The sequence below is a fragment of the Numenius arquata genome, chromosome 3 (assembly GCF_964106895.1).
Source record: "Numenius arquata chromosome 3, bNumArq3.hap1.1, whole genome shotgun sequence".
NCBI classification, from domain to species: domain Eukaryota; kingdom Metazoa; phylum Chordata; class Aves; order Charadriiformes; family Scolopacidae; genus Numenius; species Numenius arquata.
Window position 1 is genome coordinate 25,864,375 of NC_133578.1, and position 18,523 is coordinate 25,882,897.

At 38.8% G+C, this 18,523-nt stretch overlaps 1 protein-coding gene across 1 annotated transcript in view; it reads right to left on the minus strand.

Annotated features, from left to right (window-relative positions):
- Positions 1-18,523, minus strand: part of PDE11A (phosphodiesterase 11A) — a 134,443-nt gene that overhangs the window by 7,814 nt on the left and 108,106 nt on the right. Inside the window, exons 15-19 of the mRNA XM_074145784.1 lie at positions 17,290-17,390; positions 13,162-13,239; positions 11,725-11,792; positions 8,771-8,841; positions 5,829-5,912 (exon numbers count right to left, since the gene is read on the minus strand). Of these exons, the coding sequence (XP_074001885.1) occupies positions 5,829-5,912; positions 8,771-8,841; positions 11,725-11,792; positions 13,162-13,239; positions 17,290-17,390 (402 nt within the window). The remainder of the gene's footprint in view (positions 1-5,828; positions 5,913-8,770; positions 8,842-11,724; positions 11,793-13,161; positions 13,240-17,289; positions 17,391-18,523) is intronic.

Genomic DNA, 18,523 nt, shown 5'->3' on the forward strand with positions numbered 1-18,523 from the left:
GTCAGAAATAAGCCTTGCCAAAAGCGTGCATCTTTACGGTATTCTTTAGGATCTATTGAAAGTTATCCTCCACTTCCCTTAACATGCTACAAAGGAAAAGCTGATTTCAATGGGAGTCAGAAAGCTGATGCAATTGCTTCCTGGGAACACATTTTTTTCTGAATAGCTTAGTCCTGATTTCCCCTTTTTTTTTTTGTTGTTGTTAAAACTCTTCTCGACAAGTTGTGACCATATTTCAGGGAATGTGGCTCATGGTGAACAGCTCACTGCATAGTGCTATCCCTGCCCCTTGACTAGTTGTAAACTTAGAACAGCAGTGCTCTGACTTTTGTACCAACAACCCCAGGTATGGGTGAATGGTGGGTACAGCAAGCCATTTCCTAAATGTTCATACAAATAAACTCTTCCTCATTAAATAATTTTAAAAGTTTTTTAGTTCTGACTGTATGGAGAGGACAGAAAAATCTGAAAGAAAAAGTAATTGGTTTGTCTGCAACCAGTGAATCTTGCCAAGCAAGGACCAAGCCATGCCATATAGTCCATTCCGGACAAGCAGAACTTCTAGAGGAGTGGTCCAAACCCTGAAGTTCTGATCAATATTTCCTTATGCAAAATTGCAATTGAAGGAATGACGGAAAGGCATAGAAGTGGTAACTGAGGAAGGGCTGCCTCAGGACACAGAAGTGTAAGCATGATTCTTAAAGCACACCTTTTCCTCCTTCTCTGCAAAGTGATATTAAAAGCTTAATCTCCTACCTTATAATTGTAACTAGACTATACACTTTTGGAAAAAAAAAAAAATCACTTTATGTGCATATACACTTCCAATTCAGGTGTCAAGAGTCAGCTTTTGAACTGGAGAAGTTAAAGCACAGAGGTAGCCATGATTGTTGGAGACTTCTGTATATTTTTTCTATGCTTTGTAGAGGCTCTACCTTTTATGATACCCTGTTCGTTTAATGTATGCTTACAAGCACAATAGATGCTTTTGCAGCTACATCATCATATTCTAAAAATAGATATAATTACAAGGCCAGACATTATCTTCTGTAGGAAGACAGGCATATCAGAGCTCTTGGAGTTGTAGACAAGAGTGATTAGATTTCTTTCTAAGTATGTCAAACAATGTGACAAAGAAGGACTCTGTCCCTCCACATTCCGTTCAAAACATTGAAAGTATTTGCTAGGCTAAACATAAATGTTTCTACTCTTCCCAGATTGCCCCTAGAATCCTGGATGGAGTAATGCAAATTCACTTCTGTAGATACTATTATATGTTTAAAGCTCTCAATACCCAAGAAAATCTTGAATAGCGCTAAAAATAGCACTAAAATGGAGCGGTTCAATGGAGCACCAAGGTAGAGGTGAGCAGGGCAATCTCAGGCACGCATAAGTTGTAAAAGCCATGAGCTTCTTTATCTTCCACAAAGACATCTCCCTTAAATTTAAATAGCTGCTGTCATTGTCACTGACTACCTGACTATGTATTTATTTGCCCAGAAGCAGAGTGCATGGCCTTTGGCCCTGCTATTCATAGTGTTACTGTCTCTGCCTAACAATGCTGTGAACAGAGCTGGGCTTCTGTTAGCATCTTTTGTTTGATGTGTATTGTTGAAGCTTTGATGTTGTTTGTGAGAAAAATAATGATTAAAAAGAATAAGATCGTCACTCTCCCACTCTGTCTGCTCCCCACCAAGAAATCTAATCTGAGTTGGGAAAAATCTGTGACTGATTCTGTTTTAGGTACACACAAACCGCAGAGTCCAGGAGAGAAATCTGTTAGTGTTGAAACTCTTAGCATGTCTTTGCTGGAGGGTCAGAGAGGTAATTTGTCTTAACGATCAAAATTCTGTTTCCTGTTACAAAAACATGTATGTCCAAATAGGTACAGAATACTTTCTCTGTGTGTGAACACAGCTGTCAGTGTAGCCATAGTGCTTTATTTTCAGTGGGATGTCTTAGATTTTCTGCTTTAGTTGCATTTGCTTCCCCTTTATAGAATATTCTAACAAAAAAGGGGATTATTACTTCACACTGAAGCTACATTAGGAGACTTGAAATGCTCTACTGTTCAAAAAAAAAGAGCATTTTTCCTTATCAATTATTATTCTAATAAGCTTGTTTCTCATCTCTACTGATGAACACTTTTCTTGCTGCATTTTTGAATGAAGAGCAAATGTGATGCAGTAAAGCGTAACTAAAGCCCCTAAAATCAGAGCTTCAGAGTAAATGGATGGCTGTTCTGCTACTCAAGGCAAAAACTCCACTGTCACATAAAAATACTCTGATCAGTGATCACTACAGTAACAAAAAAGTAAATTCAATAAAATTATAACGTCCCAAGTGTAATAAAAAGCAATGAACAAAAAATTGGGAAGCTTTTATCTTCACAAACCTTTGATCCACGCTGTGAAGGAAACAGATTTGATTACTAAGGTATTTTGAAATTGGAGGTGGCTTGATTCCCACGTTGAGCAGCAGATATGGGAGAGAGCAAGGGAGCAGAGCCATGGCTCACCTTGTGCCAAGAGCAGAGTCATGCTTACAGAGCAAACACAAAAAAGGGCTTGGATTTAGACATTTGGATATAAGAAATCGAGCTGTGCATAATTCCTGATATTTGGCTTTGGGTTGTTTTGTTTGTTTGTTTGCTTTCTATAAACCCAGCTATCATTAGATATCCATATTCAGCTTCAAGCTCCATGTTAGCTTATGATGTAGCATGTTTTGTAAATCTGACCTTCTTTCTTCCGGGTAGGATACGCATTCAAGGGGCAGTCAAACAGGATTGCTAATGGAGGTGCACAGATCTTGATGATTTGCTAGTCACTTGTAAACTTTCTCACAAAAAGGGGCCAAACTCAGAAAACGGTTCTAGCCAGGTAAGCAGAGGGATGTGATATGCATTCCCTGAGAAAGGAGACTTCATTATCCTTTACTTGGGAGAAGAACTGCACCTCAAAGTATGTTGTCTTGAGCTAAAGAAATACAGAGAGCGGAGCAGATGCCTAAGGAGGAGGTAGAGCCAAACCTCCCCAGAAGACTGATCAAGTCCCAAAGAATGTTTCAGAATGGAGAAAAAAAATAAGGCTAGGAAAGCCATAACTCTCTAAAATGCTCTGCAAAATCTATACGCTGTTTTAAGTATAATGAGTTCCTCATGGGCACTCTGGCATGTAGCCTAGCTCATAAGCTTGGACTGTGGAGAAGATATGGTTTGTTATAGTACTGTCAGTGGCACTGGGGTGGTGTCATACCACTTCTGGAAGTTTGGGCTGTGAAGTTCCTTCTCTATCGCATACTTCAGACATCCGCAGCTGCCAAGAATAGCCTACTCTCGGGAACTACTTTGAGCAAAGAAAATTTCAGGGGGCTATGCTGATCTCCTGCCTGAGTTTAATGGGAGTTGCCAACATTCCCTGGTTGCTGCGACCACGGGTACTGTGTGTCAATAACACAGAGCACAGCATCAGGTCCTGCTGCAGCAGCTGCCTTGGTATGGACACACACATTCCCCACGGAGTTCCCTTCAGGGCTCTGGATGCTAGGATCTGCCTGTAGGGGTTCAGAACTTATAATCACTAGCATGGAAAAAACTACACGTGAAAGCCTTGATTTTGTTCTCTATGGTTTAATGTTGTAATTTTGGTATTAAAATGAGTGTCAAATGTTTATTTCAAACATACGGTTTTTATAAGCACGATGCTAGTGAGTTAGATAAGTACTGCTAAGATTTTACTAATTTGTCAGCTGCCACTCTGCCTCTTTATGTTGCTAGTGTAATGATGTAACCCATTCCCTCCCCACATGCAGTCCCTACAGCATATTACAATGGCTAGAATTTTAAAGAATACATTTAGAAAGAAAAAAAAAAAGAAATCTAGGACTTGGCCATAGCTGTAGTGTTCAGCCAGCCCTAAATGGAGGATTTACAATGCCTGAATACACTGCTGATGTGATATGTGTATTGAGGTTTGATTAAGCTGGATATGAAAATTAAAACTTGGCTCCACATTGAAGAGAGAATCTCCCGCAGTGTGATACTATGACATCAAGTTTTCTGTTTACCCCTAAGGCTGGTGCTGCAATGACTTCCAGGTTTGATGGTGTCTCTTTTTTAAGTTGTTGAGCAGCAGGCTAATAGCTGCACAGCATGATGCAAAGACAGCAGAAAGCAGGGAAATCAGATGTGAATATATTCCCCAGAGATCTCCTGCTAAGATGGAGCTAACTAACCAGAGCTTTAGTGCTCAGATGTAGTCTTCTCATGCAGAGGATGGGCTGATTATCAGCTCTTCCTGCTTTATAGTACATTTTTGGATTACAGATGCTATTACAAATCATGAATTTTGGTATAATATGCATTCTAGTGTAATATGAACTATTATATTGAAAGGAACACTATTTTTCAAGAGTTTTCATCCAAGGTCAGTTTCCCCCTGCCCCGCTCCATCCAAAATGATCTTGGTATTTTAAAAAATACAGATTTATATTATTCTTCTGTGCTTGCTTTGCCTTAATTGTTTGAAAGCCATAGCCTTAGTTTATTTAATCATGACAAAGACCGAACTAAGAAAAGGACAGGATCTACTGGGAAAGCAGTAGCCCACCTCGCTGTTTACACAAGTGCATGTCATCTATGTCACACAACAGGAGTTGCCTTTGGTGCTGGGCAATCACTTCACTATTTGCCACAGTGGCAGCCTCAGATGCCACAAGGTATAGAGGGCAGGGGAAGCACATCATCCTTCTTACCTCATATGCTACTGGTGACATATCTGGTCTATAAGAACGGTCAATTAATTTTTGTTTGTGTGTAGGGAAGCTACAATTCAGGCACGAGTTCATCAATTTAACGTTAACATGGGAACTGGTACCTGCTTCCCAGCTCTTGGCTTTGTATCAGCACTGACCCATGCATTGCTTGGAGATGTGAGGCAGTTTAGGGTACAGTGGTAACAGGGAGAACTTGTTTCAGTTCCCCAAAAATGCCTAGTGAGAACACCCCCATGTTTTCTCAGGTATCAATGACTAAAGTGGTGGTCTTTAGTGGCATAAGGCAGTCTGTGTGGTTTCAGTGAGTAGGAGGAAGACTGCCTGACACAGTTATTGATGGTTAGGTTTCTATAGTGTTATTTTCCATTTATCATCCTGCTCATGTAGTTCTGCTCTCTATACAGGTAAGAGAAAAAGTTAAAATGGTGAAGCTTATGTTACATGAGTCAAATTCTGAAGCTGGTTTAATCCAAAAAACGAAAGAAGTATTATTCTGGTCATTTATAGCCTTAGTATTTGAATGCTTATACACCTTATACCAAGCACCCAGGCAGTCTGTGTAGAAGCATGATTAAAAGAGTAAACTCCAAGTTAAACAGCATACAGGTTAAACCGCAAATCGTTTTTCACTGACCTTAAAGGCTTGGCCTAGAGTGCCCCTTAACAGTTTGGAAAGGAGCCAAGAGGGAGTGCAAAGACTCAGCCTTGAGCTTCCCTTTGGGTTACAGATATTCAGACAGGTTCGACAGCAGCACCTCACGAGGCTGTGCCTCCAGCACCTCTCTGCAGAACTCTCCACACCTTGCCATGATGAGAATCAGTTTGTCTCAAACATAATAAAATAAACAGTTGCCCTATCAGCTTTTATTTACAGATATTACCATCTTTAGGGAATCTGAGGATTTCTGCATAGAATTCAGACTTTTGGTAAAATCAAAAAAAAGATAAGAGTTCAAACAGCCTTCAAGGCTGCACTGTAAGCCAGCTCTTTTTCCCTAGAGAGGCAAGAACAATCTTCTCTGGACTCTACAGGAGCAGTAAGTAAAAATTACCTCATACAATGGCATGCAGATGCTATCAATCCACTCGAGCTGCAACCTGGGTAGTTCATCTTTCCTGTTCCGATCAAAAATGGCCTGAATTGAGAAGGGAACAAAACTGTCATGCTTTATTACGATGGAGTATTTTACAGACACATCATTCAGCACTTCGGAGCTATGATCAAATTCTCACAACCAGAATACTTTGTAAAGCATAATCAATCTTTGCAGCAGTCTTTCTGCTGCTTTGTCTGACATGAAAAATAAACTGTTTATTTTCAATTCTGTTTTGAAATTTGTAGGTTGAATGTATTTAAATTTTATAATTCTGTGATGTAAAATAAATGCATCACAGTTGGAGTGAACTGGTAAGAAACCTCCTGTAGAAATGCAAACTAGATACCTTTGAGTAGAGATTTCCCGTTTCTCACATAGGGTTTTCCAGCTCAGCATAATTGAAAGTGATAGATCTGGGCAGGCTCCCTCCCTCCCAGTTACAGACCCCTTCTACAGAACCAGCCACGTCTATGAATCCAAAGGGTGGGGACCAATAGATCCCTTTTGGGAACAGTTATCAATTTGTTCCCCTGGAAACAGCCAAATTCATGGCTCATGGCACTCCCCCAGAGAGGAAATTATAGAGGTTGAAGCTGATGTTTAAGAGGCTCAATTATTGGCTGAAAGGAGACGGAAGAAACTGAGTCTGAAGAGTTTGAACGTGAGTTGAGTTTCCTCCATACCCTGCCTGAGATCACTTGGGTCCATCAGCTTTCCATCCAGAGGTTTTTGATCCTCCTGCTAGGGTCCTATCCATACCATTTACCAAATTTTTAAATTTTTTTTTTACTCTCTGAATATGCCAAGTTTTAAGCCTTTCTGTCTTTTTCTGTGGAAAGCCTGTTCTTACTTTGGGCCCATTTCCTCAAGGTTGATGTCTCCTGAGAAAACTTACTTTTCTTTTGTACCTTCTAGGAACTCCAGACTGTACATATTACTTTACATTTAATAATGTCTGGTTGAATCTTTCTAGCTGTAGCCTGCTCTTTATGACGTACACAGGTATCACACAGTGTATTCAGGAGGTAAGATTCAAGGACTCTGTGATCTTAAATGAGAATCTTGGGTTTGATTTTGTAGAAGTCTGTATTTCCTATTCAAATTATTTTGAAAAATCCTGTCATTTTCATATTGGTATAAGCACAACACAAGAAAAAAAAATCCTTGAGTCGTAAGATATGAGAATATCACATCATTTTGCCGACAACTCTTATCTAACCAGAAGCAATAGCTTTCTATGTGGTTTGTCATAGAGATATGTCATGAAATACATCAGCATTTGATCTTGCTCAAAAATTCCTCATGAATGTGGTAAAACTCTACATGATTTTGACCCTTAGCCATCAACTGTTAGAACTGATAAACTTTGTAATTATTTACTGGCCTTATGTCCCAACATAAGACACTTAATACATCAGTTTACTGGATTTTTTGAAATTGTGAAGGGCCAATGAGAGAGGAAAATCTTCCTTCAAGCTGTATGGCTTCAAAGCATCCTACACGTGGCCCACAAATTACTGTATTCCTTGGTGCAGACTGCAGAGCCCAAAGGAAGAGTGAGAGGGCTCCTATGATAGAGGAAATACTGAAAATATTTATAGTAATACACTCTTCTTTCCCACCTGGCTAGGCTATTTGGATGCAGATTTTCAGAAGACGTGAGTCCAAAAGAAAGCACTGGCTTTTGTCTTTCTCTGCACTTCTACCAAGTCTACAGTATGTCCAAAATGTACGTGTAATAATGTACCTTAAAATAATTCTTAAGTTTGCTGGACCTGGGCTACTTGCACTGGAATTCATTGCTACTTGACGACAATAACATTAATGTGTGTGTTGAAACAAAATTATTTCCTATTATGCTTCATTAGCATAAGAAACACTTTGCAAATTTATATAAAAGGCAGGAAAGGCTCTTACATCCATATTATGGAGAATGGTACTTGCAGTCATTCTGGCCTAGATGTGGTCTCAGAATTGCAAATACCATGACTGACTGATCACTCTTTTTCTGGACTATAGCTACCATTTTTTCTGAGAAGATGTACACACCAAACTACTATAGGCAAGAAATCCATTAATGTCCCAACCTCTGACAGTATACAAAGTGAAAAGCCATTTATTGTAACTGAGTGTTATTTACTACCAACTTTTTAACTTTATTGGCTTCATTGCATCACCACAGGCTTGTGTGCGAGTATTAGAAGTAAGAACAAGTCTGAGCCAATGGAACGGTCTTTTTATTTTTGAAAGCATAAACATGTTTGTGAATGGCTTGTAAGTTAAATTATTTAGAATACTTTGTTACCCTTCTCCTGTTCTCTCCAGATAATGGCTCGTCAACATTTTAAGGCATCTAATCTGGATAAGGCTTTCTCTTCAAATCGTTCAGTGAAAATCTTTATGAAACTTTTTTCTTTGACACTTTATACCCATCTGCCTCTATTCCACTCAATACCAATTTACCCTTTCAATCACGATGTTATATTTAGTTGCATACCTATAGAAATGCTTTTCAGCATTTGATACATCAAGTACACAGACAGATAGCTGCAACATAAAGTAAACCTGACAATTATTATTTCCATAAGTGGCTGGTGATTTTTTTATTTGAATACTATGTATTAAAAACAATACCTGTTGCTTAGAAAATTAACTGAGAGAATAACCTGGGCAATAGGCACAGAAAATGGGGAAAAGAGCTCAATGCAAAAGTGACTGAGTTGACCAGAGAGCTTTTATATATGGCTGTAAATGCATGTCCTTATTGGACAAAGCTTTTATTTATTCCAAGGTTTTTCTTTACATACAAAATACAGTTAGCTTTTTCTGAATGAACCCAATGGTACTTTCTTACCCTATTCAAGTTAGTAACTATTTCAGAAGTGATAAAAACTTACTGAAGGGGTGAGTTTGAGTTCAGATCTTTCTCTGTCTCCTTGTTCAAAGAACTCACTGGTTACCAGCTCAGCTGCCTAAAACATAAATCATCATAAAGATTAGAGTTCTTGCTACATCATTTTTAGGGTAATGAGTTCTTTTTCAGACCATGACTTCAGCCTGTGCTTAACTCTAAAGAAGTGAATAGTTCTGCTTACACGAGTGATGTCAGGCACTTATTTATGTAGTTTTCAGGACTGAGCATACAGAGGTTATAAATAGCCGTAACCACTGATAGGCACACTTATCCCTTTTTCATAGGGAATTGACCGGGGTAATTACATTGCAATGTTGAGGTAGCACTCAATGCAGTTATATGCAGGTTACTCAAGTATTGAGAACAGAATAAAAAATTATAACTTCTTGTTGGCATCCACAATTCCGTCTGTAAAATGTGCAAGAGCTCTCTGGGTATTTACAGGCTGTTGCCCTATATAAACAACTTCACTTATCAAAGAAACTTACTTAACATATAACCTCTGTTGTCTGAATTTAATGTGAAAAGATAAAGGGTTTTTTTTCCATTAGACTTTACTTTTTTCCCATGACTGTCATCACTACAGGATCTAAATACGAATTAAGATGGTGATTATTACAGTGAATCAAAATCAAGAACTGGTGGGTTGGAAGTTGGAACGCATCTTTCTGACTTTTGTGAATGAAGATATTCTATTCACAACAGAGTTCTGTGCTTCTCAAAAAACCACAAGATTTGAAAACAAAATTAGTTATTGAAATAACAGGAATTTTAGGAAGTCAAACACTGAGCAATCCTGACGTAGTAGCCTTTACATACTGTACTCTTCTCATGTGTGAGGCTTAGAAGGCAGGCACGTGTGACACTTGAGAGGCAAATAAAGGAAACTGATCTATTGAAGATGTCATTCAGTTCCTAAAGCTCTTGTCATGCCTGCTGGTGTTTCCAAGCGTTTTCAAGATAGAAAATGATTTCATAATGCCAAGGCACAAGAGGGTGAACTATGCAGAGAACCTGCACTTCATAAAATCTCAACATTTCTTGCTTTAGCAACTGCGTGGTAGCTAACATTCACAAATCCTAAGCTTGTTATAGTTGAAATAAGGAGTACCAAAATAAATTGGAAGTAGGTGAACTGATGTTATAAAGTACTCTTAAATCTTGAGCCAGGCTATCACACAGTTTGGAACTTTATAATGTATGTAATCCCAGCGCACTAATAAAATTCTGGATCAATACTTCAGATAGAGGAATAATTTAACAACTTAGCAGCAATTAAGGGTTTGCCAAGTATATTGGACAAAAATAATCAAGATGTAGTCCCACCTCTGTCTCTCACTGCTATTCTGCTCCTGTTCTCCTTGTGTCCCTTTCCCTCTTCTTTTGTTTATCTTCTCTTCCTGAATTTTGCCTTCTTACATGTAGCCTTTATTCCCTTTGATTCATATATTTTGATCTCTTTCTCCCTCACTTTTCATGTTTTTTTCTCCCTTCAGCATAGTTGAGGTCCAGCTATTTCCTGTTTTCCCTCTGTGGACTTATTAGCCTCTCTGCTCAACCAGGTAATGTTTCGATCAATCCTAGACTGGATTTTTCAATATAAGTAAACCTGTACACTAGGCTGGCAGGGGGATTTTCACCCACAGACCTAAAAAGTGATAAGGATGTAAAACAGTTCGCCAGAGACTTCAGCACTAATTCAGCACAAAGATTGACAACATGGAAAACAGACCCTACCTGATATTTTGGCTGTCAGAGAAAATGGAGAAGCTCCCTGGGTTAAAGAGAAAAAATGAGGAGGGATTGCACGCACTGCACTGGTGGCTAGGTGGCACTGAAAAACCTTGTGACTCATTTTCCTACTGCAGGATTTGAGCAACTTCCCATGATTTCCATATGGGGTGACCATATTCTGGCCAAGTAAGAGTAGCAGCCTTAGAAGGACTATTGTCATAGTCTGCTTATAAAAGCAAAAAAGACTCATCTGACAAAACTGCAAGCTGAGCTGAAGCCCTCACCACATAAATGCTTTTTTACTGAGTTAATGTACATGTAACTTGTAGGTCCCTTTCAGCTTCTGTTACTTCCTTGTCCTTCTCCAAGATGTCTGGCTGCTCCTGCCTCACTAGCACTCTGGTCTAGCTTCTCTTTTTCACCCCATCTTTTTAACTATCACTTTGCTGTTAAGCCAATCAAACTCCCTCCAGGTGCTTAGCCACACTCAGCTGCACGCATACTGGAAAAGTTAAGGATGGATGCTGAGTAAGGAAAGATGCCTAGAAGAGGGAAAATTATGTGGTAAAGGACAAGACTTTTGGGACAGGTTGCTTTCTCACATTGTAATTGTCTGTCAATGCTGGACTCAAGTTTTATGTATATTTGTAAAGAGCCTACTCAGCAGCAGAAGCCTGAATTTTTATTTGTTCGTTTCTAAGTACAGGATGCTAAAAAAGGCATGCTAAAAAACTTGCAGGTTTTTTTCATCAGTGTTGAGAAAATGAACATGTTTCTTTTATCATATATAGTGAAGATTTTATATTAATCAAAGTCTGTAGAACATCACTGGTATTTTTGATTCAGGGAAGATTCTGCTACTGCCAAGGAAAACTTTGGGACAAAACAAGTAAGGGCAGCTATATGTGGCTAATGCTTTTTTTTTTTTTGTTTAATCCATCCATTTTTTTGATACGGATTTAAAAGGTTAATAAGAGGAGGCGTTGTAAAGCCAGATCTCTTCAGGTACCTATGTGCTGCTCGCCAGCATGTGTACATGGAAAGATTATGCAATAAACCATTTCTTGCAGAAACCCCCTGCTATTTTTTTATAGCATTAATACCACTGTAAATTGATTCCAGTTTTGGTTCCTTGTAAGCCAGGGCCCTGGGAATATTGTCCCGCCAGTCCCGCCTCCTCTTAGCCCTGCTATTAATCATGACTTGCCTGTCTTGAAATCTCCCACGGTTTGGTCACAGCTCCAAGGTCACAGGCTGTCATTAGCATTGATCTGAAAAACAGAAATGAACAATACAAGCTGAATCAACCTTTGTTGGATTTCTAAACAACTCTGCTCTGGATGCATAAATAAATAACACATATATAAAATGTCAGCCCTGGCACCTTCTTTTCCTCCAGAGAAGAATGACATGTTTGAAACCTCAGCCATCAGCATGGCTTTTACATCACAATTGTGCCTAGGAAGCCTAATGTGTTGCAGGTCACCAGACAATGAATTTTGGTATTGTGCATTGCACACTGGAAAAGAAATGATATTGCAAGGGAATAACTGCTAATTTTGCAATACTTCTAACACTACTTACATTAATACCTATAATATACTAGAAAGCATGTGCTTCCCATGATATAAGTAAGGGTATTATTACATAATAACACTTGCAAACTGGATTAATTTATATGCCTATTTGTAAGTGACTGCTGTAGCAAGAGAACCTATAACAACAGGAAGCATTCCAGACACTGTTTAAGCAGTTTCTACTGCTCATCTACAATAAAAATTTAAGATTTACTATGAGCTATACTGTTCCACTGTAGTTTAATACCTAGCTACAACCATGTTTTATATGCATTAGGAGAAAGAAACCATTCAGCTGTAGAAAGCGTTTATGTACAGTACATGATGCAGATAAAAGTCTAAGAAAGTTTAAATGAAGAACAAGGGCACTGAAAATGAAGCATCAAATATATTGCCTGAATCTAAAATTAGGAATGGGTGAAATGATATGGAAAATAGAAAGTGGCCAATATTTTGGTCAAAAGACCAAAGGGAAACAGAATTTTAATGACATTTCAGATAAAATGAGACATAATCAGGCATGCATATGCAAATGCACACATTTTATTGTCTCAAAAGTGTGATGTACTCAAACCACGCACAATGTCTGAGGTTTTCAACAGGATTCATGCTTAGATCATTCTTGAGGGCTAGAAGAGCACCCTGTATCTGAAAATCCCCAGGTATAGACTAGAAGAGCAGAGGGAAGTATGGCCAGTGAAAGAAAACAGCTGAGAAGAGGAGGGAACAGGGAAACGGACAAGAAAGATCTTTGTGTCCTGAGGCAGAATATTGATGCTTTCTGGAGGAAGAGCGGAAGGGCTGAGTGGTAACGGGTGAGGCTGGGAGGAAGGGAAGAAATCATGACAGAGTCTGAAGGCAGAAATAGGAATGGAGAAAGTGAGGTCACACTGATTACATCCCTGCTGTTTGGTAATATTTAGAAATCATACCATATATTTCATATCATGAATCATATTATTAAAACAAGCTACTTCCTCTTGTTACCCTTCACTCCATGATATATGAAACAAATACGGCTACACTTTGAAATAACCAGAAAGCAAGAAATAGTAGTGCTCACCGAAATATTTCTCGGTGGTTTTTTATATTCCAATCATAACCACCTTTACTGACAAGTTCAAAAAACTCGGTCCTTCTCCTGAAATGAAACAGAATATCAGAGAAGGAAAGAAGTCACTTCCAATGCAGCCCTGCGGTAGAAACACAGTTCTCGGGATGATATGAAATCACTGCACCTCATGTATTATTGTTAAAGTCATTATACTGACAGTCCATTTAAGCGAAACACACTAATTTCCGAACATGTTCTATAAATGTCTGTTATCAATGTCAAAGTTGCCTAGTAAAAGCAATGTAGTATTTATGGTCTCCACAGATAAGGAAATAAATGGTACCAAAATGTTCAGTCTTCCATGGAAGCATGAAATGTTCAACTACAGCAGTTGACAGACAGACAATAGAAACACTCCTGAAATATATACACACTTCTCTTTACTTGTCCTTGCAAAATGTTTTTTCCTTCTGTATCCTGAAGGGTTTTTCCAGAGATGTGCAATTCCTGTAATTCCCAGCACACAGAACAGAACAGTGAGACACAGGAGCTGCAGATGTCTCGAGTTAGTAGTTCTTCTTGACTAGAAACCAGGTTTCCCTGGTTGGTCCCATGCTTTGTCTTCTGGAATATCTTGCCTATGTCCTCAAAGATGGACAAAACATGAGCCAGAACATTTGAATGCCTGTTTGGTGTCTTTAAGTACCAACATTCTGACTCACCAGTGTCTGTAATTTTTTTATGGCATTGAGACTCCGAGTGGCTCTTTTGCACGCAGCGTGACTACAATATGAAACAGATCCTGCCCCAGATACAGAGGAAGTTGAGGTACAAAAATATGGAGCAACTTGCCCAGAGTGACACAACATATTAGCATCAAAGCTGGGAAACAAATACCTATGTTCCGAGTGACAGCCTAGTGCCCCATCTCATAGGAGACTTTTGTCAAGCGGAAATGTAGTTAGATTCCCCAACAGGATTTTGCAAAGTCCTGTATTTTTTTACATGCACTTCACCTAGACTGAAATTTTGAACAGCAATCATTGAAAGCACGGTCTGATGGGAGCCAGTACAGGTTTTACACATGAGGAGATGCACACTTCATTGCCCTGGATCTACGTGAATTTGTGTTAAGCTGAAAACTTCAAAATAAGAAATTTCTTTGAAATCCATTTAAATGGATGCAGAAGTAGCAGTTCAACTCCACAGAGAGTTTCTAGTGTAGGAAGGAGTCAACCTGAGGAAAGCAGCCGCATATAAGGAAACAATAGATTGCTCATGCACAGTATCCAAAGTGAAGAGGTTTGCTATGATTAAACAAACATAATATGCCTGAATTTCAGAAATAATGACAATGATAACAATTTGCAATGTCTTTAGTAACATTGATTCTGGTTGTATTTTGCCTGGAAGGGAAAGTTGTCTTGCTGTACATAGCAAACCCAGTTGCTCAAGATATTATTTGACTGAATTTCCATAAACTTCATTTTGGTTCCATGCTTTTGGTTGTTGTATGATCTACAAGGATCATTATCTAGAATTACCTACTAGAATCAAGTGTATTTTCCATTTGATCTTTCACTGAAAGGCATCTTTTCGTTTGCAGAAAAGTAGTGCCTTGAGAAGGTCATAAAGCCCTGTGCTGCCTGTTGCTGTTTTGCTGGTTAGACTTTGAGATCATTAGGTTTAGGCTTTCTAAGAATACTGATATGAGAATTTCCTTTCCTGCAAAAATATTGAAGATGTAGCAAACTGAAAAACAAGTTAGGCACATGTGCAGAAACATCTGTTCACACAGGGTGGCTTTAAGAAATGTAAATCATCGTTTCCAGGGAGTGATTTTCAGGCACTTTTGGAAGTAAAGTAGCATAACAACTACCCGATTAATGAATCATAATAACACAAGAGGAAAAGATAACTTATTTGAAGGATTCTGAGTAAAAAGGCCTGTCCTGGTTTCAGCTGCGATAGACTTAATTTTCTTCTGAGGAGCTGCTGCTGTGTTTTGGATTTAGCATGAGAATAATGTTGATAACGCATATTGTTTTAGTTGTTGCTAAGTGATGCATAGAAGCTGAGAGGAAGCATGGACAGGACAAGCTGGCGAAAAGAATATTCTATACCATAGACATCATGCTCAGCATATAAATGGGGGTTGGCCGGGGTCAGGAATCCACAATCGCTGCTCAGGATGGGCTGGGCAACTGATCATTGGGTGGGGAGTGACTTGTGTTGTATCACTTTATTTTGTATATTTTACAACTTTTTTCCCCCCTCTTCCATTACTGTTCTATTAAACTGTCTTTATCTCAAGCCATGAGGTTTTTTTCCTTTTTCTCTTCTTCTCTCTTCTGGGGGATGGGGAGGGCAGGGAGTGCATGAACGGCTGTGTGCTAAAAGTTTTCTGATTCATGTCGGACATAAAAATCAATTATGCAAGGAAGAATAATCTTGAAATCCAGCTGATGCCCCTTTTTGGTCATTATTTCTCTGTATTAAAACTAGAAAGATGACTTCACCATGCAGTTTTTCAAACTAAGGCGGGCAGGGAAAAGAACTCCATCAGGTCTGGGTCTGGACTGGGTTCCCTCCCAGGGCACTGCCGCGGGCCCTCTCTGGCTCTTCCAGGGGCTGGAGGATCCCGGCCGGGGAGAGCAGATGGAGTTGTGTCAGGGCAGCTGCCTCCTCAGCCCCTGCCACTCCTCTTTTCCTTGACAGCACAAAACATTTCTACAGCACTTGTTATTTGTGGTGAGACAGGAGAACCCATAGTGATACAAGGACCACAGGGATGTATCTCACTTAAAGCTGTCAGCAAATTCCCCTGTAATAACAGCCCCCCAGATAACAAGCGATCCTAGCAGACAGCTTCAAAAAGAGTATGCTTAAAAGGGTTTGTCTTGCTCAGGATTTTCATGTCAGCAAGCAGAAATGTCTTCATGGACTAGTGTTTAGAAGTTATTTATAATAAAATTACTCACTAAAATCCTTTATTAATACAACCTCTTTGAGAATAGACTTGCAAGAAAAAAAAAGACTACGTGTCTACTGCCAGTACTGTTTAGAAACAGCCCTTGGCACAGTAACCAAATACTGAGAATTGCAACATCCTAATAGTGTTTTTACAATTAACAGTTAAAGATACAATGTTGATACAGATAGTTGAACAATTCCAAGGTAAAGACTGCCTGAAGTTTTCTGGAAGCTTGGTTTGGTATCAGCCATCAGCACAAAGAAGGGGTGGAATCCAGGTACACCACCTTAAGAAAAACATTACTAAATGCCACACATCACTGTATGGGATGGTATGCTAATGGACATCAAACAAAAATTCCTAAGGATTAATTACTGTTAAGGCTGGGAAGGTAGTACACTGAAACTGCACATCCGACAGCACTTCTCCCTGTCAGTCAGCCACAGGCATGTGCCAGAGAGGGGGATATCAAAGACAATGTGATGGTGACACCACGGCTCCTCTGACTAGCTGCGTGCTCCCACACATCCCCAATGGGAAGCGCTTAGTAATAATTAACAGTATTTGAAAAACATAAAATAGCACCAACTTGAAGTCTACTTAGGCATTTGATTTGCAAACAAGGCAAAGGAAGAAAATTGGATGAGATCCTATTATACATCTCTCGAGTTACGCTTTTTAAGACCTATTCTCATGTGATGCAAATTGGCATAATTTGTCTTTAAAGCAGCAATGTGTATGCTTTCTTTACTTCTGCAACTGGATCTGTAACTAAAGATAATATTTCTTAGAAACTCTGAAATGGTGGCAAAGAATTCTAAAATGTCATTGATTTTCTACATGCCTGAAGAAACAATCACAGATGGGACAGAAGAATTACAGGACTGAGCTGTAAATGATTCCTGGGATTGCTTTGAAGTATAAGCCTAGGATTTCACTTGCTTTTTGTTGATACAGAAATGTTACACATTAAAGCAAAACTTACTTGGACACTTGAGATATTTCTGTTAGCCTAAGATATACACTAAGTATTAGACTAAATCTTTTCAACCACAGCTAAACACTGATTTCTCATATTATATATCCTTATTGGTATTTAATAGGTCATTAGAGTAAGTTCTTCGAATTTTCATTTGTCAAATACAAGAAATGCCAATACTTACTCAAAATACAGAGTGAGGTCTGTTGCCAATATCGATTGCTTTAGAAGCTGCATAAGGTCACTGTAGTCCTTAGAGGACAAGTTAGCAAAGATGTTGTGACCCTATAATGAAAGAGATAAAAGAGGTAAAGGGCTAGCAATCAATATAGGTTTTTAAAAGGTTTTCTAACTCTTTAGTCTACTGTTTCCCCATAGCAGAGGCCTTTTCTGATTCATTGCAAAACTATGACAAAATAATAATGTTAATACTGCTGAGATTACATTGGGGTGGAAGAGTTGACGATTGTAATCAAGCACCCGAGATGTTTTTCTAAACTCTGCTGAAATTACAGCCTCTTGAGGAAAGATTTACTCTTTGCTCTGACCCTGCAGAGACTCAGTTTATGGGGGAAAACTATGGATACATCTCAATCTTTCTGCTTATTAAATGTTTTGGGACCCGTGCATTGCAGCTTTTGAGTTGTGCTCCTAATAGATTTATCTGTGCTGCTGCTTGCAGGCACACAAACTGCTGTTAGAGCAGTCAAAGACACTAAATCAGTTTTTCATTCAAAACAGCCCATTTTCTCACTGTGCCCATTACTCCGTTGTCTTACAGTGTATATAAGCATTCCCTATGCAGGCTAAAAAACTGCAACTTTATGCAGTTTAAATGCCCTTTGTAGGCCAAATAGGCTACTTTTTAAGCAATCGGGGATTAAGAATTTGAAAGGTACTCTGGGGCCAGAACAAAAGGAAACAAATTATTTGACATTGCTATTTCAGAGCAGGGAAGTCCGTTGGTAATTGAATTGCTGCAAAGTAAAAGGGACAGAGATCCTATAATTTCTCTATGAAATCCTAGACAAAACAGCTGAAAAAGAAAGTTAATGGAAAATTCTAAATATAAGCTTAAAAAGTGGTCTTTGTGACATTAGTCACATATACCTAAATTGACATAAATAGAAGTACCACACTTTTCTTTTTCTAATCACCTATAGAAATAATGAGGTTGTTAAATAGAGTCTTATTTTGGTGGTATTTAGCACTGCAATGCACACATTCAGTATGCACTGCCATCTACTGCTTAGGAAGATTAAAATGCCCTTAAAACCAAGAATCTTCCAGCAACAGGATTGCTATTGAGGACATAGATGAGAGAAGGTTTGGAGGTAGAGATGGTATTTTTAAATAGATCAGCTAATTGTTAGTCTAAAAAATAACTTGCCATGCATGAAAGATGGTATTAATTTTTA